At 56.2% G+C, this 13,194-nt stretch overlaps 1 protein-coding gene across 3 annotated transcripts in view; it reads right to left on the reverse strand.

Annotated features, from left to right (window-relative positions):
* The window catches only part of Zfpm1 (zinc finger protein, FOG family member 1), a 55,254-nt gene that overhangs the window by 12,087 nt on the left and 29,973 nt on the right, over positions 1-13,194 (reverse strand). For all 3 annotated transcript variants that reach the window (XM_021170363.3, XM_021170362.2, XM_085843534.1), the window contains exon 4: positions 1,177-1,310. In XM_021170363.3, the coding sequence (XP_021026022.1) occupies positions 1,177-1,310 (134 nt within the window). The remainder of the gene's footprint in view (positions 1-1,176; positions 1,311-13,194) is intronic.

Below are 13,194 nucleotides of genomic sequence, written 5' to 3' on the forward strand. Positions count from 1 at the left end.
GCAAGCAGAAACCCCAAGGTGGCCATGTTTGGCCTGCTCCTGCTCTCATTGGACAGTCTGGGACAGGTCATCTCTCCTGGTGGTTGGAAGAGTGTGTGGCCAGGCCACAGGCCTCAGTTGGTGGTGTGTTTGCACCCAGTGAGCACAGAGTCTGACTCTCCACGGAGGGTTTTGAGTGGTGGTGGTCCTACTGCTCCCCACCTGCCTACCTGTGGACTGCGCCGTCAGTCTGTGCTCCTGAAATATTTCTGAAGGTGAGTCTGCAAGTGTGAATGTGTGTGCAGCATCCTGGCCTCTGGGTGCTAGGGAAGTCTCACCCTTCCCCAACAAGGGCCCTCAGAAGGCAGCCATGTGCCCTCAGACCAAGGAGCCCAGAAGCATGTGACACTGGCCAGCCAGTGAATATCTTGGATCAGTCCACACTCTAAATCAGGAAACAGGGCCTACCCGACAGCATCTGGCAGGGAGACATTTCATCCTAGGATTGACAAGACTGGCGAGGAAGCCTAGGGCTGGCCCTGGCCTTTGCCATCATAGTCTGTGGACATTGTACAAACCCCTCCAATCCCGGCTCTTTTGCTGCATACATGGCTACCCTTTGTTTGTACCCAGGTCTCTGTGTCCTGCTGTCCTTTTCCATCTGAAATGATTTCAAAAGGAACCCACACATTCCAGCAGGAGGAAGCCGGGCCGACTTGCCACAACAGAAGCGGCCTCAGAAGCAAGGCCAAGACAAACGGCCGCGTGGCTGTGTGGGGAAGGAGGCTGCCTTAGGAACTCTCTGCCAGGCAGGGCTGCTGTGGTGAGCAGGCGGCTGCAGAGCTGAGAAGCCACGCCCAGTCAACACCTGCTCCCCGCCCCCCCTCAGAAGCCACGCCCACCCAGCACCTGCTCCCGGGGACAGAAGGCCCGGCTTCCTTCTGCAGCCTCCCCTTCCCTCCCAACTCAGTGGGTGCCTGTTCCTTGCGGCTCACTTCCTTTGGACCTCCTTTTCTCTGCTGAGCTCCACTACTGCTCCTCTAGGAAGTCCCTCTGGGATCCCGAAGCACAGTGCTACTCATTGCAGACGCTCCCTAGGAAGTCCCTCCCTTTTACCCTTGCCTCTTTGGGTTCCATCAAAGTTCCCTGCTGGAAAGGCACAAGGTTTGCTTGGCCAGCTGGGGCTTAGCTCCTTACCGGTTCTTCTCTCTCAGGGGATATGGCTCTGGTCTGGATGCTCCCGTAGAATGGGCCCCAGGATAGGCCCTCAGTGAGGCTCAGCCGGGCGCGCACGCACCTCTGCCCATCCTGCAGTGCCAGCTCCAGCTCCTCTGAAGGGAAACAAATGAGTGAGTGGCTGCTTGGTGACCCCCAGGACACTTCTGTCCCACAGCCCCCACTTCCGGCCTGGTTCCCGGGGGCCAACCCCATGCTGGGTTGTAGAAACACCATGAAGATGAGGACAGGCAGGCTATACCATGGCTTGGTCACAGTCTGCAGAATCTGTGTGTGAGCCACACACTGCGTGCAGGGCCTTGTGTGCTAGGCTGAATGGCCTTTCACAAGACATCACCCATGACTGTGAATGTCCTTTGCATGTGGGAAAAGGTCTGCAGGCATGACTAGATTAAAGATCATGAGATAAGATCACCCTGGATTAGCAGGTAGTTCTAAATAAAAGATCGTGTCCTTAAGAAAGGGAGGTAGATAAGACAGCCAGAAGGTGTGCCACGTGAGGCTTCTAGAACTTTTGGTAGGTTGTGGTCTGCAGAATACTAAGGCAGGGATAAAGAACTCCTTGGTTATAGTGATCAGTGTTAGCTGTGGGACATGGACACCTGGCCAGCCGCTGTCCCTACTTGAGCTTCTATTTCTTTAAAGGATGTGGGGGCATGGTCATTTCCTCAAAGGGTGGTACAGGCCACACACCCTCTGCCCCATCTGCCTGCTACCCAGGCGATGGAGGCCTCACATGGCCTGGCCTGGTCCCCTGGCCAGAGCACTGTGGCGGCCCTACTTCCTGGAGCCCATCAGGCAGGCTGTGGCCTTAATGGGCGCGATCATCAGATAACTGGCCAGCTAATGGTGGAGATAAGGTGTAAATACGCCAGGAGGCCCCGTGGAGAGCTGTAACTGGGCCTTTGTCTTCCCGGGACTGATAAGACGGCAGTGGGCCAGGACTGGAGGCCAAGGAGGCCTGTACCCCTTTATCAGCCTGGGAGTGGGAGAGGGGCTGAGAGGCCAAAAGGCTCTGCACTTCCTCTGCAGCTCACCCAGGACACTGTCCTGGTAAAGGGCTGTCCCAAAGCTGATACCGGTATGGTCGGTACCATCTGTAGGAGCAGGGCCAAGGCCTGGGCAGTACTGTCCTAAGGGATGCAGAGACTGGCCCCTGTGACGTTTATTCCCAGTGTGAGTGAGAAAACCGAGGCCCCAAGAGGTCCACTGCTGGCAGGAGGTGTCAGGATCCAAACCTGGCACTACTACAGGGCCGTTTATCTGTTGTTGGGACAGTGACCTGCCAGCCTCTCCTGGCTTTTGTGCCTATGTCTACGTTCCCCACATAATGGCCCCCAGGACAGAAATGGAATTAAAGAGTTCTCTTGAGAGTCTGTGCTTATGGCTCAGCCACCCAGAGTCCCACCCAGGTGTCAGAAAGGAGATGCAGAACCTCCATCCTGAGATGGGTGTCCCTGGACCTTGAGACAGACAGTTAAGTCACCTAGTCCCACTTCTATTCTGTGTCTAGCACATTCCTCGGGATGGGGCCTGGCCCCTTGCAGGAGCTCTCTGTTACAGGGGTACCTTCATCTAAGGCTGTGTCCTCATAAATTGGGGTACATGGTAGGGAGGCAGTCCATGCAGATTGGTCTGAGTGTGTGGTATGACACAGGCAGTCCCACAGACACACCTGGCCATGATGCCACCTGTGGTGGCCAGGGCCTCTTGGACAGCCTGGGCTCCCAGCTTGCTTACAGTCCCCCCATGGGGAAGGAGGCAGTCAGGTGCCACCGCCTCGCTCACCCACCGGCAAACGGCCCCGCACCCTAATCAGAGTTCACGGCCATGGCCCAGCCTTCCAGATAAGAGCTCGCTGGCATTTCCCACGGCAGCCATCCCATCCTCTGGGTATCATGCACCGCCAGAGAGGGCTGGTTGCTGATAAGGGCTGTGGTCCCTCTCCCTGGGGGGAAGCAGCACACTCTGCACTCAGGGACAGGGGGACGCCTGGGATAGGTGGCAGTGTACAACAATCACTATGGTAACATGCCTCTCTGGTTCAGGGCCCAGGTCAGCCAGTTTGAGGGGCAGATTGGTAAGGGGAGGGCAGCTGATCTCAACCTCAGCTCACCCCAGCACCTTGTACAAGGTGACCTCTGCAATTGTGCCCAGCAGCTCTGGTGACAGTCAACAGTCAGTTACATAGATAACCTAGTTCCTGCCCCAACCCCTGAGAGAAGGCTAGCACCCAGCAGATGCGCTCCTAGCAGGTTGCACAGGAAAAGGGGGGTTTGGAGGAGCTGTTCTTTCACCGAGGACCCTGAGACAGACAGCACACAGTGGAAAGCCCAGGGTTTAGGGATGGGTTGCTACTGGGGCTCCACAGTAGTAACAGAAAACCTGGGCTGGAAGTGACATAATCTAGTCTCTGGGTTTGTGGCACACACTATCACAGAGCTCTGAAGGGTATCTGGGGGCAGGGGTTGGGGTCACAGTCTCTCTCCTGGGGATTCTAGAAACAAGTGTCTAGATGCCCTCATGGGCACAGGCGGCTCCATGGTGGGCTGTCATGGTGGCTTCCAACCTGATTCTGGCCCTGGCCACCTGTTCCCTCAGCTGGAGGATGGATAATGTGCCTTTGTCTGTTAGAAACCTTGAATCCGATTGTGAACCCTGGTCCCATTTCTGCTGTGTCACAGCCCAGCACCAGATGTGACTTGCAGGATCCCTCCAGGCATACTCGGGAAGCTGAGGCTCAGAGTCTGCATGGCGGCTGGGATCCCACACTTTACAACCTTGGTACCTGTCTGAGGGATGGTGGGAGGGAGCAGCTGGCTTCTTCCAGGTCTGAAATTTGGTGCCTTTGGCCTGGGCTTCCGTATGCTTCCCTGGTGAGCCCTTGACAGGTGAGTGAGTCATTTCAGGCACTGGGTCAAGGGCTCATTTATTCAGGTAAACAATGGTACACACTGCTTCCCAGGATGCGTGCTGGGACTTAATTGCATTCCCCAGCAGCATCTTCAAGGAACCTAATGCATATTTATCGTTTACAACGTTAGTCATGCATGGCCTTCACCTGCATTCATCTCCCAGGAACAGAAAGAAGCCCCCATCCACTTCCTCAGCTGAAGCCTGGCTGGGGTGGGGGTGGGTGGAGCTGGCCATTGGTGGGGTGCTCTGGGGGACAGAACTGGTGTTCAAACCAACAAGCCAAGTCCTGCCATTACCCTAGTGTCTGTGTTCCTGTCCTGCTGGGGCCTCAGTTTACTGTGTTGTAGAAGGGGTGTATATATAGTCTGTCGGCTAAGCAGCTATGTTTGCTACAGGGCAGAGACTAACTTCCCAGGTGGCGCCCTTGCCCCTGGAGCCCCTCAGACCTAACTAGAACCCCCCCCCGCCCCCCCCCCCCCCCCGTTCCTAGCTTTACCTTGGAATCGCAGAGGTTTCCATCGGCACGCACAGCACTGCCTAGTGCTGGTGTTGGCCTCTCTCTATGGAGGCGGAGGAAGCCCTGGGATCCCTAAGATCTGTATATATGTATGCCATATGTTGTGTCTAGGGGCTCATAGAGAACAGAAGACGGGGGCAGATTCCTTGTGGCTGGAGCTTCCTGACACAAGGGCTGAAGACCAAACTTGGGTTCTCTAGAAAAGTAATTAAGTGCTCTTAACTACTGAGCCGTCCCTCCTCCTCCCCAAGTATGGCCTGCCCCTCCCCCCACGACCCCGCCTCTTTCTCTTTTAGTTTCTCCAGACAGGGTTTCCCTGTGTAGCCTCCGCTGTCCTGGAACTTGCTCTGTAGACCAGGTTGACTTGTAAGCACTAAGATAGATCCGCCTTCCTCCACCTCTGGTGCTGGGATTAAAGGCGTGCATTACCGCCACCTGGCTAACTATGGCCTCTCTTAAGCCCTGACCTCAGAGTACCCTTCTGATAGGACACGAGTCACCCCGGTTTTCCCATGTGAGCAGCGGCTGGCTTGCAAATCTACAACAGGAGCCTGTGGTGTGTAGGAACGTCAGCAAAAAGCTTCCTCAGCTCAAATGGGCCAGGCCCCTTGTGCCAAAGGCCAGGGCCTCTGAAGCACCAAACCAGCCGCCCAAAGCCCCCACCATGCCCTGTGGGGTCTGTGGTTGGTGTGTGGGTGCCCACCGGCTCACCACCAGTACCTACTTATCTAATCAGCCCATCGTTCCCGCCAACCCGCCCTGTGGCTCCTACAGGGCAGCTGGGGCGCGGCCCCTATCACAAGGATCACCCTGTTTGCTTTTGATAAAAGTCACAGTAAAGGAAAGAAAAAGACATGAATGGGGAGGGAGGGAGGGCAGCCCCAGTCTGGTGGGGTCTAGAAAATTCTGCAGGTGTGAACACAGCAAACTGTGTAGCCCAGAGGACATCAGCTCTCACTAAACCAAGGGCCCCCGGAAGGGCAAAAGATGCCCTGGAGTCACACAGCAGGGGATGGAGGGGTCAGAGAGCTGCTGGAATGTGTTCCTGGGTCAAGCCACACTGAAAGGGAAATCTGCTTGTGAGAAGGGGCGTGTGTGTGACACCTGCCCTTGCTCAGGGCCACTGTCTGCTAAACAGTTTTTAAGGAAGATGGGGTGGGGGTGGGGAGGCATTGAAAGCAAGCTTGGAGAGGTCAAGGGACTTTCCAGAGGTGACGTGGCCAGTAAGGAGAGTTCAGCCATCTCTCACTGACTCCCAGACTCATGACTCCAATGCACAGGAATCCCCCTGTGGTAGGCAGCGGGGTATGGCCAGACCTTATCCCCAACATTTCCCCATTACAGATAGTGTGAGCAGCAATAGGGGTAGAAAATGACCCTGACAGCCCAGCAGGGACCCCGTGCTCACTTCCAGGGAACTGAACAGGGACCACACAGGCAGGGTGGAAGTGCTTTCTGCCCGGCTTTCTGCAGATGGAGACGATGGCACCAGGCAGATAAGCTGCAGAGTGACAGGCGCCATGGACACAAGCTTGACCACCGCCTTCAGAAGCAGAGGCACAGAGGGCTGGGGTGAGATCCAAGGGAAATGGGGGGGTGGGAGTCTCCGCCCCGCCCTGCCCCGCCCCGCCCCTCGGGAGGTAGATTCTGACTTTGCAGAGTGCCTATAGCTGCCAGTTACTAGGAAAATGGGGATCAGTAAGCTGGATGACTGGAGGCCACCAGAAAGCTGGGTTCAGGTCCTGTAAGAATGCGATCCACTCACACCAGGAAGCAGCCCTGCCTGAGCCACTTCTGTCCACTCTTGTGGCAGCAGCAAAGGTGCTGGGGCAGCTGGTGCAGAGCAGGGTCCACAACGCCTTAGGGTGGGCTGCTCCCAGGGGTACTGCACCAGAGCCTGTATTTCTCTCCTCACTCCGCCCAGTCCCCTCCCTCTCGCCAGTGTCACTGTTCTCAGTGGCTCAAACCTCAGAGGAAAGAGGTATTTAGCTTCGTAGACTGCCAGCCTTGAGGGATATTCTGGGCATCATGTGCCCCAGACCCCAGGAGTGGGAGAGCACCCCTGCTTCTGTTCCCTACACACTTCTCTCTGTAGCCATCCAGCCCCTCCTCCTCAAGTCCTGTCACCACTCTGGTGACCCTGGGGAGGAAGAAGCCAACCTCAAGCTTCCTGTCCATCAGAAGGGAGCAGGGTAGGGTATGTGTGTGTGTGTGGTCAGTCTGGCCTAGGATTAAGTCACTGGGAACCCCAGACACTGGTGCCAGGTGGAGGAGGGCTGGTCCAAGGTGCTGAAGTCCTGCCCCTTCCAGCTACTCCGCGGCCCCTCCCTGGTCTCTGGGACTATGCTTGTTGAGTATTGATTTTTTTGACATGGAGCAACAGCCAGCCTTTATCGGCTGGACCCTGGCCCTTACTAATGGCAGATCTGGGTTCATCTGGGAAGAGCCTGCTATGGAGGGTGGGGCTTTTCCTCCCTCTGTGGGGATCTGTGGGGGCCTCTCTCCACCTGGGGCTTGTTCTGGGGAAGGGTTGGCTCTCACAGAAGGTGCATCGATAGCGTGTAAGGGATGCCAGGTGGAAGGCATCTCTTGCTCATCTCAGGACTCTGTATGGTTCAGAGCCAGGATTCTAGGTTCTTGGAGAGAGACACTACCTTTGTCCCTTTAGGGCACAGCCACAGCAGCCAGACTAGCAGGAGGAACCATGGCAACGGTGACCTGTGCACCCACTCACCCTTCAAAGGACACAGTAATCCCTTGGAGGATTGTGTACCATGCCAAGGCAAGGAGCTCTTTTCTACCCAGCCCGCATCCCTGAGGAGGCTGAGGCATGGTTTCCAAGCTGCGCTCGTGTACAGATACGTCTTTCCTAGGCTTCCCTAGAGTTCCATGCTCCACCATCCTCCCCCCAGCATAGGGACAGAGGAAGCTATCAGCTTAGAGCCCCCACATCTCCCTGCCTACTTATGATGGCACGGACAACCTGGTCTTGCCCAGAGCTTGGCTTCGCCTGGCTCCAGCTCAGTGCACCCACCTGCCTTGTCTTCACTCCATTGCTTTCTGGGGCCACAGGTGCTGGCCTGAGTGGTCAGGGTGGGTATGAGGGTCTGGGAAGTGGTGGTGGTCGCCAAGGGAGTGACAGCTGTCTGCCTTGCCTGTAGGCAGTCACCTCCTAGGGCCAACAGCTGACAGTGAGGTGGGAGCTGGGGAGCCAGTGTGCCAGGACACAACTACCACTTAGAGCACACTGGCCTTTCAGGGCCTGAGCACACAGACCAAAAGCCCCTACAAAGGATGCACAAGCCTCTGCCCCAGGGTGAGTCAGGCTCTGTGGGGGATGGGAGACAAAGAGGTTTAGGGACTTGTTAGCTTTTCCTCGGAAGAACCATCCACAATAGCCTCTGCCTTCAAGGCTTCTGTCAACTTGGAGGCCGGAGTCGCATCAGGACTCTGGAAGTTCAAATCCAAGTCTCTGACCTGGCTCTGTCCTTCCTTAAGTTCCCTGACAGGGAAAGGGAAGAGGGATGACATGGTGAGGGACTGGTATGCATTCAGGAAAGGGGAGCACGAAGCAGGCTGGTCCTGACCTACATCCATGTCTCCTGCGGCAGCTCTCTGCTGGCCTGGAACTGGGCAGCCAGCGGTGGCTGGGCTTTGGAGCTTGTCCCGGGGCACCTGTCCCACCTTCCCACAATCTACAAGTGACCTAGAATATATCATGACCTGGGGGTGGGAGACTCTGCAGTTTGGTGGCTCTGTGAGTGTCAGTGGGGCATGTTGGTCAAGCCTGCTGGGCTCAGGGACTTCTTACAGCATCCTGTGGGGTCTGCATCTGTTAGAATGACTTCTGCTCTCTTCTGTAACTCTTTTTTCCCCAGGATCAGGTTTCTCTGTGTAACCCTGGCTGTCCTGGAACTCACTCTGTAGACCAGACTGGCCTCTAACTCAAAGATCCACCTGCCTCTGCCTGCCAAGTGCTGGGATTAAAGGCGTGCACCACCACTGCCCAGCTCTTGTAGAAATTTTTTAAGGTCAGAAGTTTCCTCTGGCTTCACTACAATGGCCATCCTCACCGCTCTGCTGTTCACACTCCTGGCTTTCTGGATAAATTCCCAGAGCTCTGTCAAGTCCCTGCTTAGGCAGCAAAGGACTATGACAGGCCTTGGCTAGTGGTCCCCAAGTCACCCCATAGCATCAGATATGTGTGGAGGACACGGAGGCTCGGTGGCTTGAAGGACGAATCCAAGGCCTGTGGTGATTCCAGAGGACCCAGATAGCCCAGCTGGGGGCAGGGCCGGGTGGGTAGAGCCCCCATGAGACACAATAAGGTATGATAGCATCTCGCCTCATCTCAGGCCGCGCTGGGCCCTTGCGTGCAGGATATGACCAGCCCTCGAGCCGACGGCGGCCCCTTTGTCCCATCTCTGGGGACCGATCTTATCGGCTGCGTCCACCGCCTCCATAATGGAAAAAACGCAGCGAGGAAATCAAAAGTTATGCACAGAGATAGAGAGGTAATAAATAAATAAATAAATAAGGAGCCATTGTGGCTATGGGGAAGGGGTGTTCTCTCAAAGAACAGCAATGTCACGGGGCTGGCAGGGGGCGGTGGGAGTTGCTTCCTGGCTCCCATCTTGGGTCTCACAGGAGGGTCTCATAAATGCTGCTCACACGAGGGCAGTGCTACCCACAAGTAAGCAGGATTGCCTCAGTTTCCCTTGTGAGGCAGCAAGAGAGGGGAGGGAGCATGTCCCAGTACCTGTATGTCTCAGTACCTGTGCGACTCAGCACTGTGGCTGGACCCTGGACCTGTATGGATCCTAGCCGGGGGCACAGGGAAGTGCAAGTTTGCCCACTTTGCCTGCTCTGCCTTACAGCAGTCACCCTGAGAAACGGCAGCTCTCTGGATGAGGAAATCACAGCTACCAGTCAAAATGAGAGGAATGGGGATGGAAGCCAGGGCCACCCCATCTTATTTCTACTAGGTACTCTGGTCATGGTAGAAATGGCTGGGGCAGATGTAACTCTAGCCAGGATGGGGCATGGCAGCCAGAAAACAGCAAGTGAGGTGGCAGTCAGAGCTGGCTCTCATGCCTGTGGTGATGTTGCTAGCAAGAACAATTTACCAGCAATGGCCACAGTTAGGGTACCTATGGCCAGCAAGCCAGTGGCAGTGTTAAAGACAGTCACACGCTGGGGCTCAGAGCAGCAGCACTGATGACACAGGTAGTACCATTAACCACGGCATCAGTGACAACAGCTGTTCCTCACCACACACACAGCCCAAGGCAGACCTGTGTTCTGAGGAGATCATGACTCTTCGGATTGAAATGACATGTCGACCTTATAACCAGGGAGGGGACAGGAGGGAAACTGCTGGAAGACAATGGTTGGAGCTCCCCTGGCAAGGCTGGGACCTGCCTGGCTGATGTCAGGCCGGCTGTGGGGCTGCTAGCTGGGCAGGAAGCTGGTGGGAGGGCGGAGAAGGAAGTGACTTGATTAGTGCCGCCACCGAGATAGCCTGCCCTGGCCACAGACAGCAGGTCCGGAAGGGGGTGAGGTAAGTGGGCCACACGTGGTGGGCAGCCAGGCCTGGGGCCCCTCTCGGGCTCTACCTGCACTTCCCACTGGATGTCCGCTGCCTACAGCGTCTACTGAGAGCTCCTTGGGATGAGACTTTGTGGTAAGCAATGGACTCTCCCAAGAGGCCTGCTCAGTCCTCCCCAGAGCTGTCCATCTTGTCTGCCTCAGTTTCCACATCTGTAATGGGGTACCACAGTGCCTCCTGCTGCCTGGAGAGTATACTCTCGTGTCTTTTAAGAATTCGTCTGGGCTCTGTTTCTACCCACACAACAGCCAATAGGACCTGCTCCCAGAGCAGACCTGTCTGTCACACCTGGTCCCCTACTTCTGATGCTGTTACACCAGCTGTGCCTTTGGACCATTCATCAGGAGTCAAAAAGAACTCTGCGAGAGTCCTGGGCACTGGACCACATAGCTACATCCCCATGTCTCAGCCACTTTTCTGTCCCTTGGTGATTGGCTGCCATTGCAGCTGCTGCTCACTCAGATGAGGTCCTCAACCCCAAGATGTGTGGCAGGACACATAGCATGTGTCATGGGCCAGATGCTCACTGTATGAGAAGAAAAGAGGAGGGGGAGGCAGCATGGGGAGGAGGGCGGTTTGTGAGAGTCCCTCTCCTCTGCAGTGTCTGAGGCCCAAGGCTCAAGAACAGTTGTCATGGCTGGCCTAGGACTCAGGTGGATAGGGCCAGCGGGCAGCCAGGGTGCCCATCCCTACCTGCCAGCCATCCCCCCATGGCCCATGCTGACCTTAGGCTATGACCTCTAACCCTTGTTTCCAGAACAATCACTTGCATGCCACCATAGTCCCCCTTGATGGGGTCCCCTATCTCTGAGCCCCCTTCCTCCTCACCCTGCAGTGAGATCCAGCTGTGTACACTCAGCTGAGACTTGTCATGGTGTCTTCTGCTCCAACACACTATCACTGGGTGGCTGGTGGTGTGTTGGCTCAGGGAGTCTCACTCCGACGCCATCTAGAATCATCTCTGGCCTTGGACTCAGAGAGTGGTTGTATTTCCTATACATTCCAGGAGGTCAAGGCCATCCTTGTGTCTTTCCAGGCCCTGAGGGTGCCTGTCCCCAACCCCCAAGGTACTCAGTGACTATTCAGGAAGAACATGCCCGACAGTAAAGATACAATTTCCTTAGGTCTTTTCACCATGTTCTAGCTTCAGATTGTTCTGGGGTCTCAGAAAAACAGGAGTCTTCAAAGGGGCTCCAAGGTAGTGGGCTGGGCTCTGAAGCTGACCCCAGAGTGACCCCTATCATCTACCAGTGCCCCCTCCCCTGCTGACTAATCTTAGACAAACAGGCCTATCACTTGCCACGCCAGGCCCCATGATAACGCAAAATAGCTGGAATGATTTTTCCCACCCACACATGCCAGCCAGTCGGTCGTGGGGAGGGGAGCATGGCCAGCTATCGGCCCATCTCCCAGGCTGTCCATCAGGACGAGCCGTCCTGCCTCAGCCGCCAGATAACAGGCCTTGAGGTTCACACAGAAACCCCGGGCCTGCAAGATTAGTCAGCCGGACACAGTCTAGATAACAAGCTACCGCTCCACGGGAGGGAGGGGTCCTGTCTCCTGGTTCCCTGGGACCCTAGGCAGGATATCTGGCTGGAGCCTCCAGCAGGAAATGGCCACCACTACCTCCTGTGGCCCTAGCAGCAGCCCCTTGCACCCCGAGACCCCAGGATGCTCTACCACTGATCCGTTCTCCCAGGCAGGTGATCAAAGCCGCCCAGTGCCTTTCAGCATCTTCACGGTGCAGCCAAGAATTCTGGGCCTAGGTGTGGCTTGGAGGTGAAGTGCTTTCCTGGCTAGCTTGAGAGCTGGGATTCCATCCCCAGCACCACAACAAGACAAGGCTGTGAGGGCTGGTTGTCCACAAGGTCTATGGCTCATAACCTGGACCCTGACCGTCTGTGCCCTGAGCTCTTACCCCCGTGTCCCCCTGTTACCATAGCCCTAAGGCTCCATTATGCCATGACCCCAGTGCCTCAGGACCTCTGCACACTCAGCTCCTTGCCTGAATACCTCCCTGTATCCTAATGTGCCTTTCAGCCATCTGCCTAGAGATGGGGTCCTCTCCAGTGCTGCCCCTTGCTCTCCCACTTGGCCTTGACACCCTGGCACCCCCTGTGCTGGCTGACACTGTTCAGGGACATACTGGCCTGGTCCAGGGCCAGGCTTCTTGGCCCTGCCTCTAGGAGTTGGGGTGGGCTGATTGGCTCTTGCTCAGATCATAGCAGCTCCTGGAAAGAGTTCTGGGCTCCAAGAAACTCCTGGGCGGAAGAGACAACAGTTCTTCCCGTCCTAGCTGGGCTCCCTCAGGCCAGGACTGTGGGGTCAGCCAGGAGCCTTGGTCTCAGCTGTCAGAAGCCACAGGGTTCCCCTTCCCTGCTCTGCTTTGTCTCTGGAGCTTGGAGGTGGCAAGACTTACAGGTCCTAACTCTTCCTAAGGGCCATGTGCTCCAGTCACGTCTTTTCCAAAAGTGAGCATGGGAAGGTGCTGCCCCATTCCTAGCCAGTGCTCTCCCCTTCCACAGCCTCATCAGGATTCGGCCAGATCTCCACCTAGCGCCTCGACACTCCCATGGCATGCCTGTCTATTCTCTCTGTCCCTGCCACCTACTGGAAGGCCTGCCTGCCTGCCCACCTATCTGCCTGTCTATCTGTCTAGACCCTCCCAGAAAGCCAGGACAGGGCTGTTCATCTAGTCTGTGTATCCTCACATGGATTCGGGGCAGTGAGCCTGGAGGGCTTCAGGTGGCTCTCTCGATGCCCCTGTTTCACCTCCAGGGATTCCAGAACTGAGAACTGGGTCCTGCCTGGAGATGGATGGTCTTGGGTCACCTAGCAGGGTCACATGGGGCTAATGTGCTTGGGGTAGCCTTCCCAAGTCACTCTGATGGCCTCTTGCTCCCCTCTGTCTTCCCCTTTATAGTCTGCCTCAAGTTCA

Source organism: Mus caroli, unplaced genomic scaffold (genome assembly GCF_978045245.1).
Source record: "Mus caroli unplaced genomic scaffold, Mus_caroli_1 scaffold_10, whole genome shotgun sequence".
In the NCBI taxonomy this organism is placed as follows: Eukaryota; Metazoa; Chordata; class Mammalia; order Rodentia; family Muridae; genus Mus; species Mus caroli.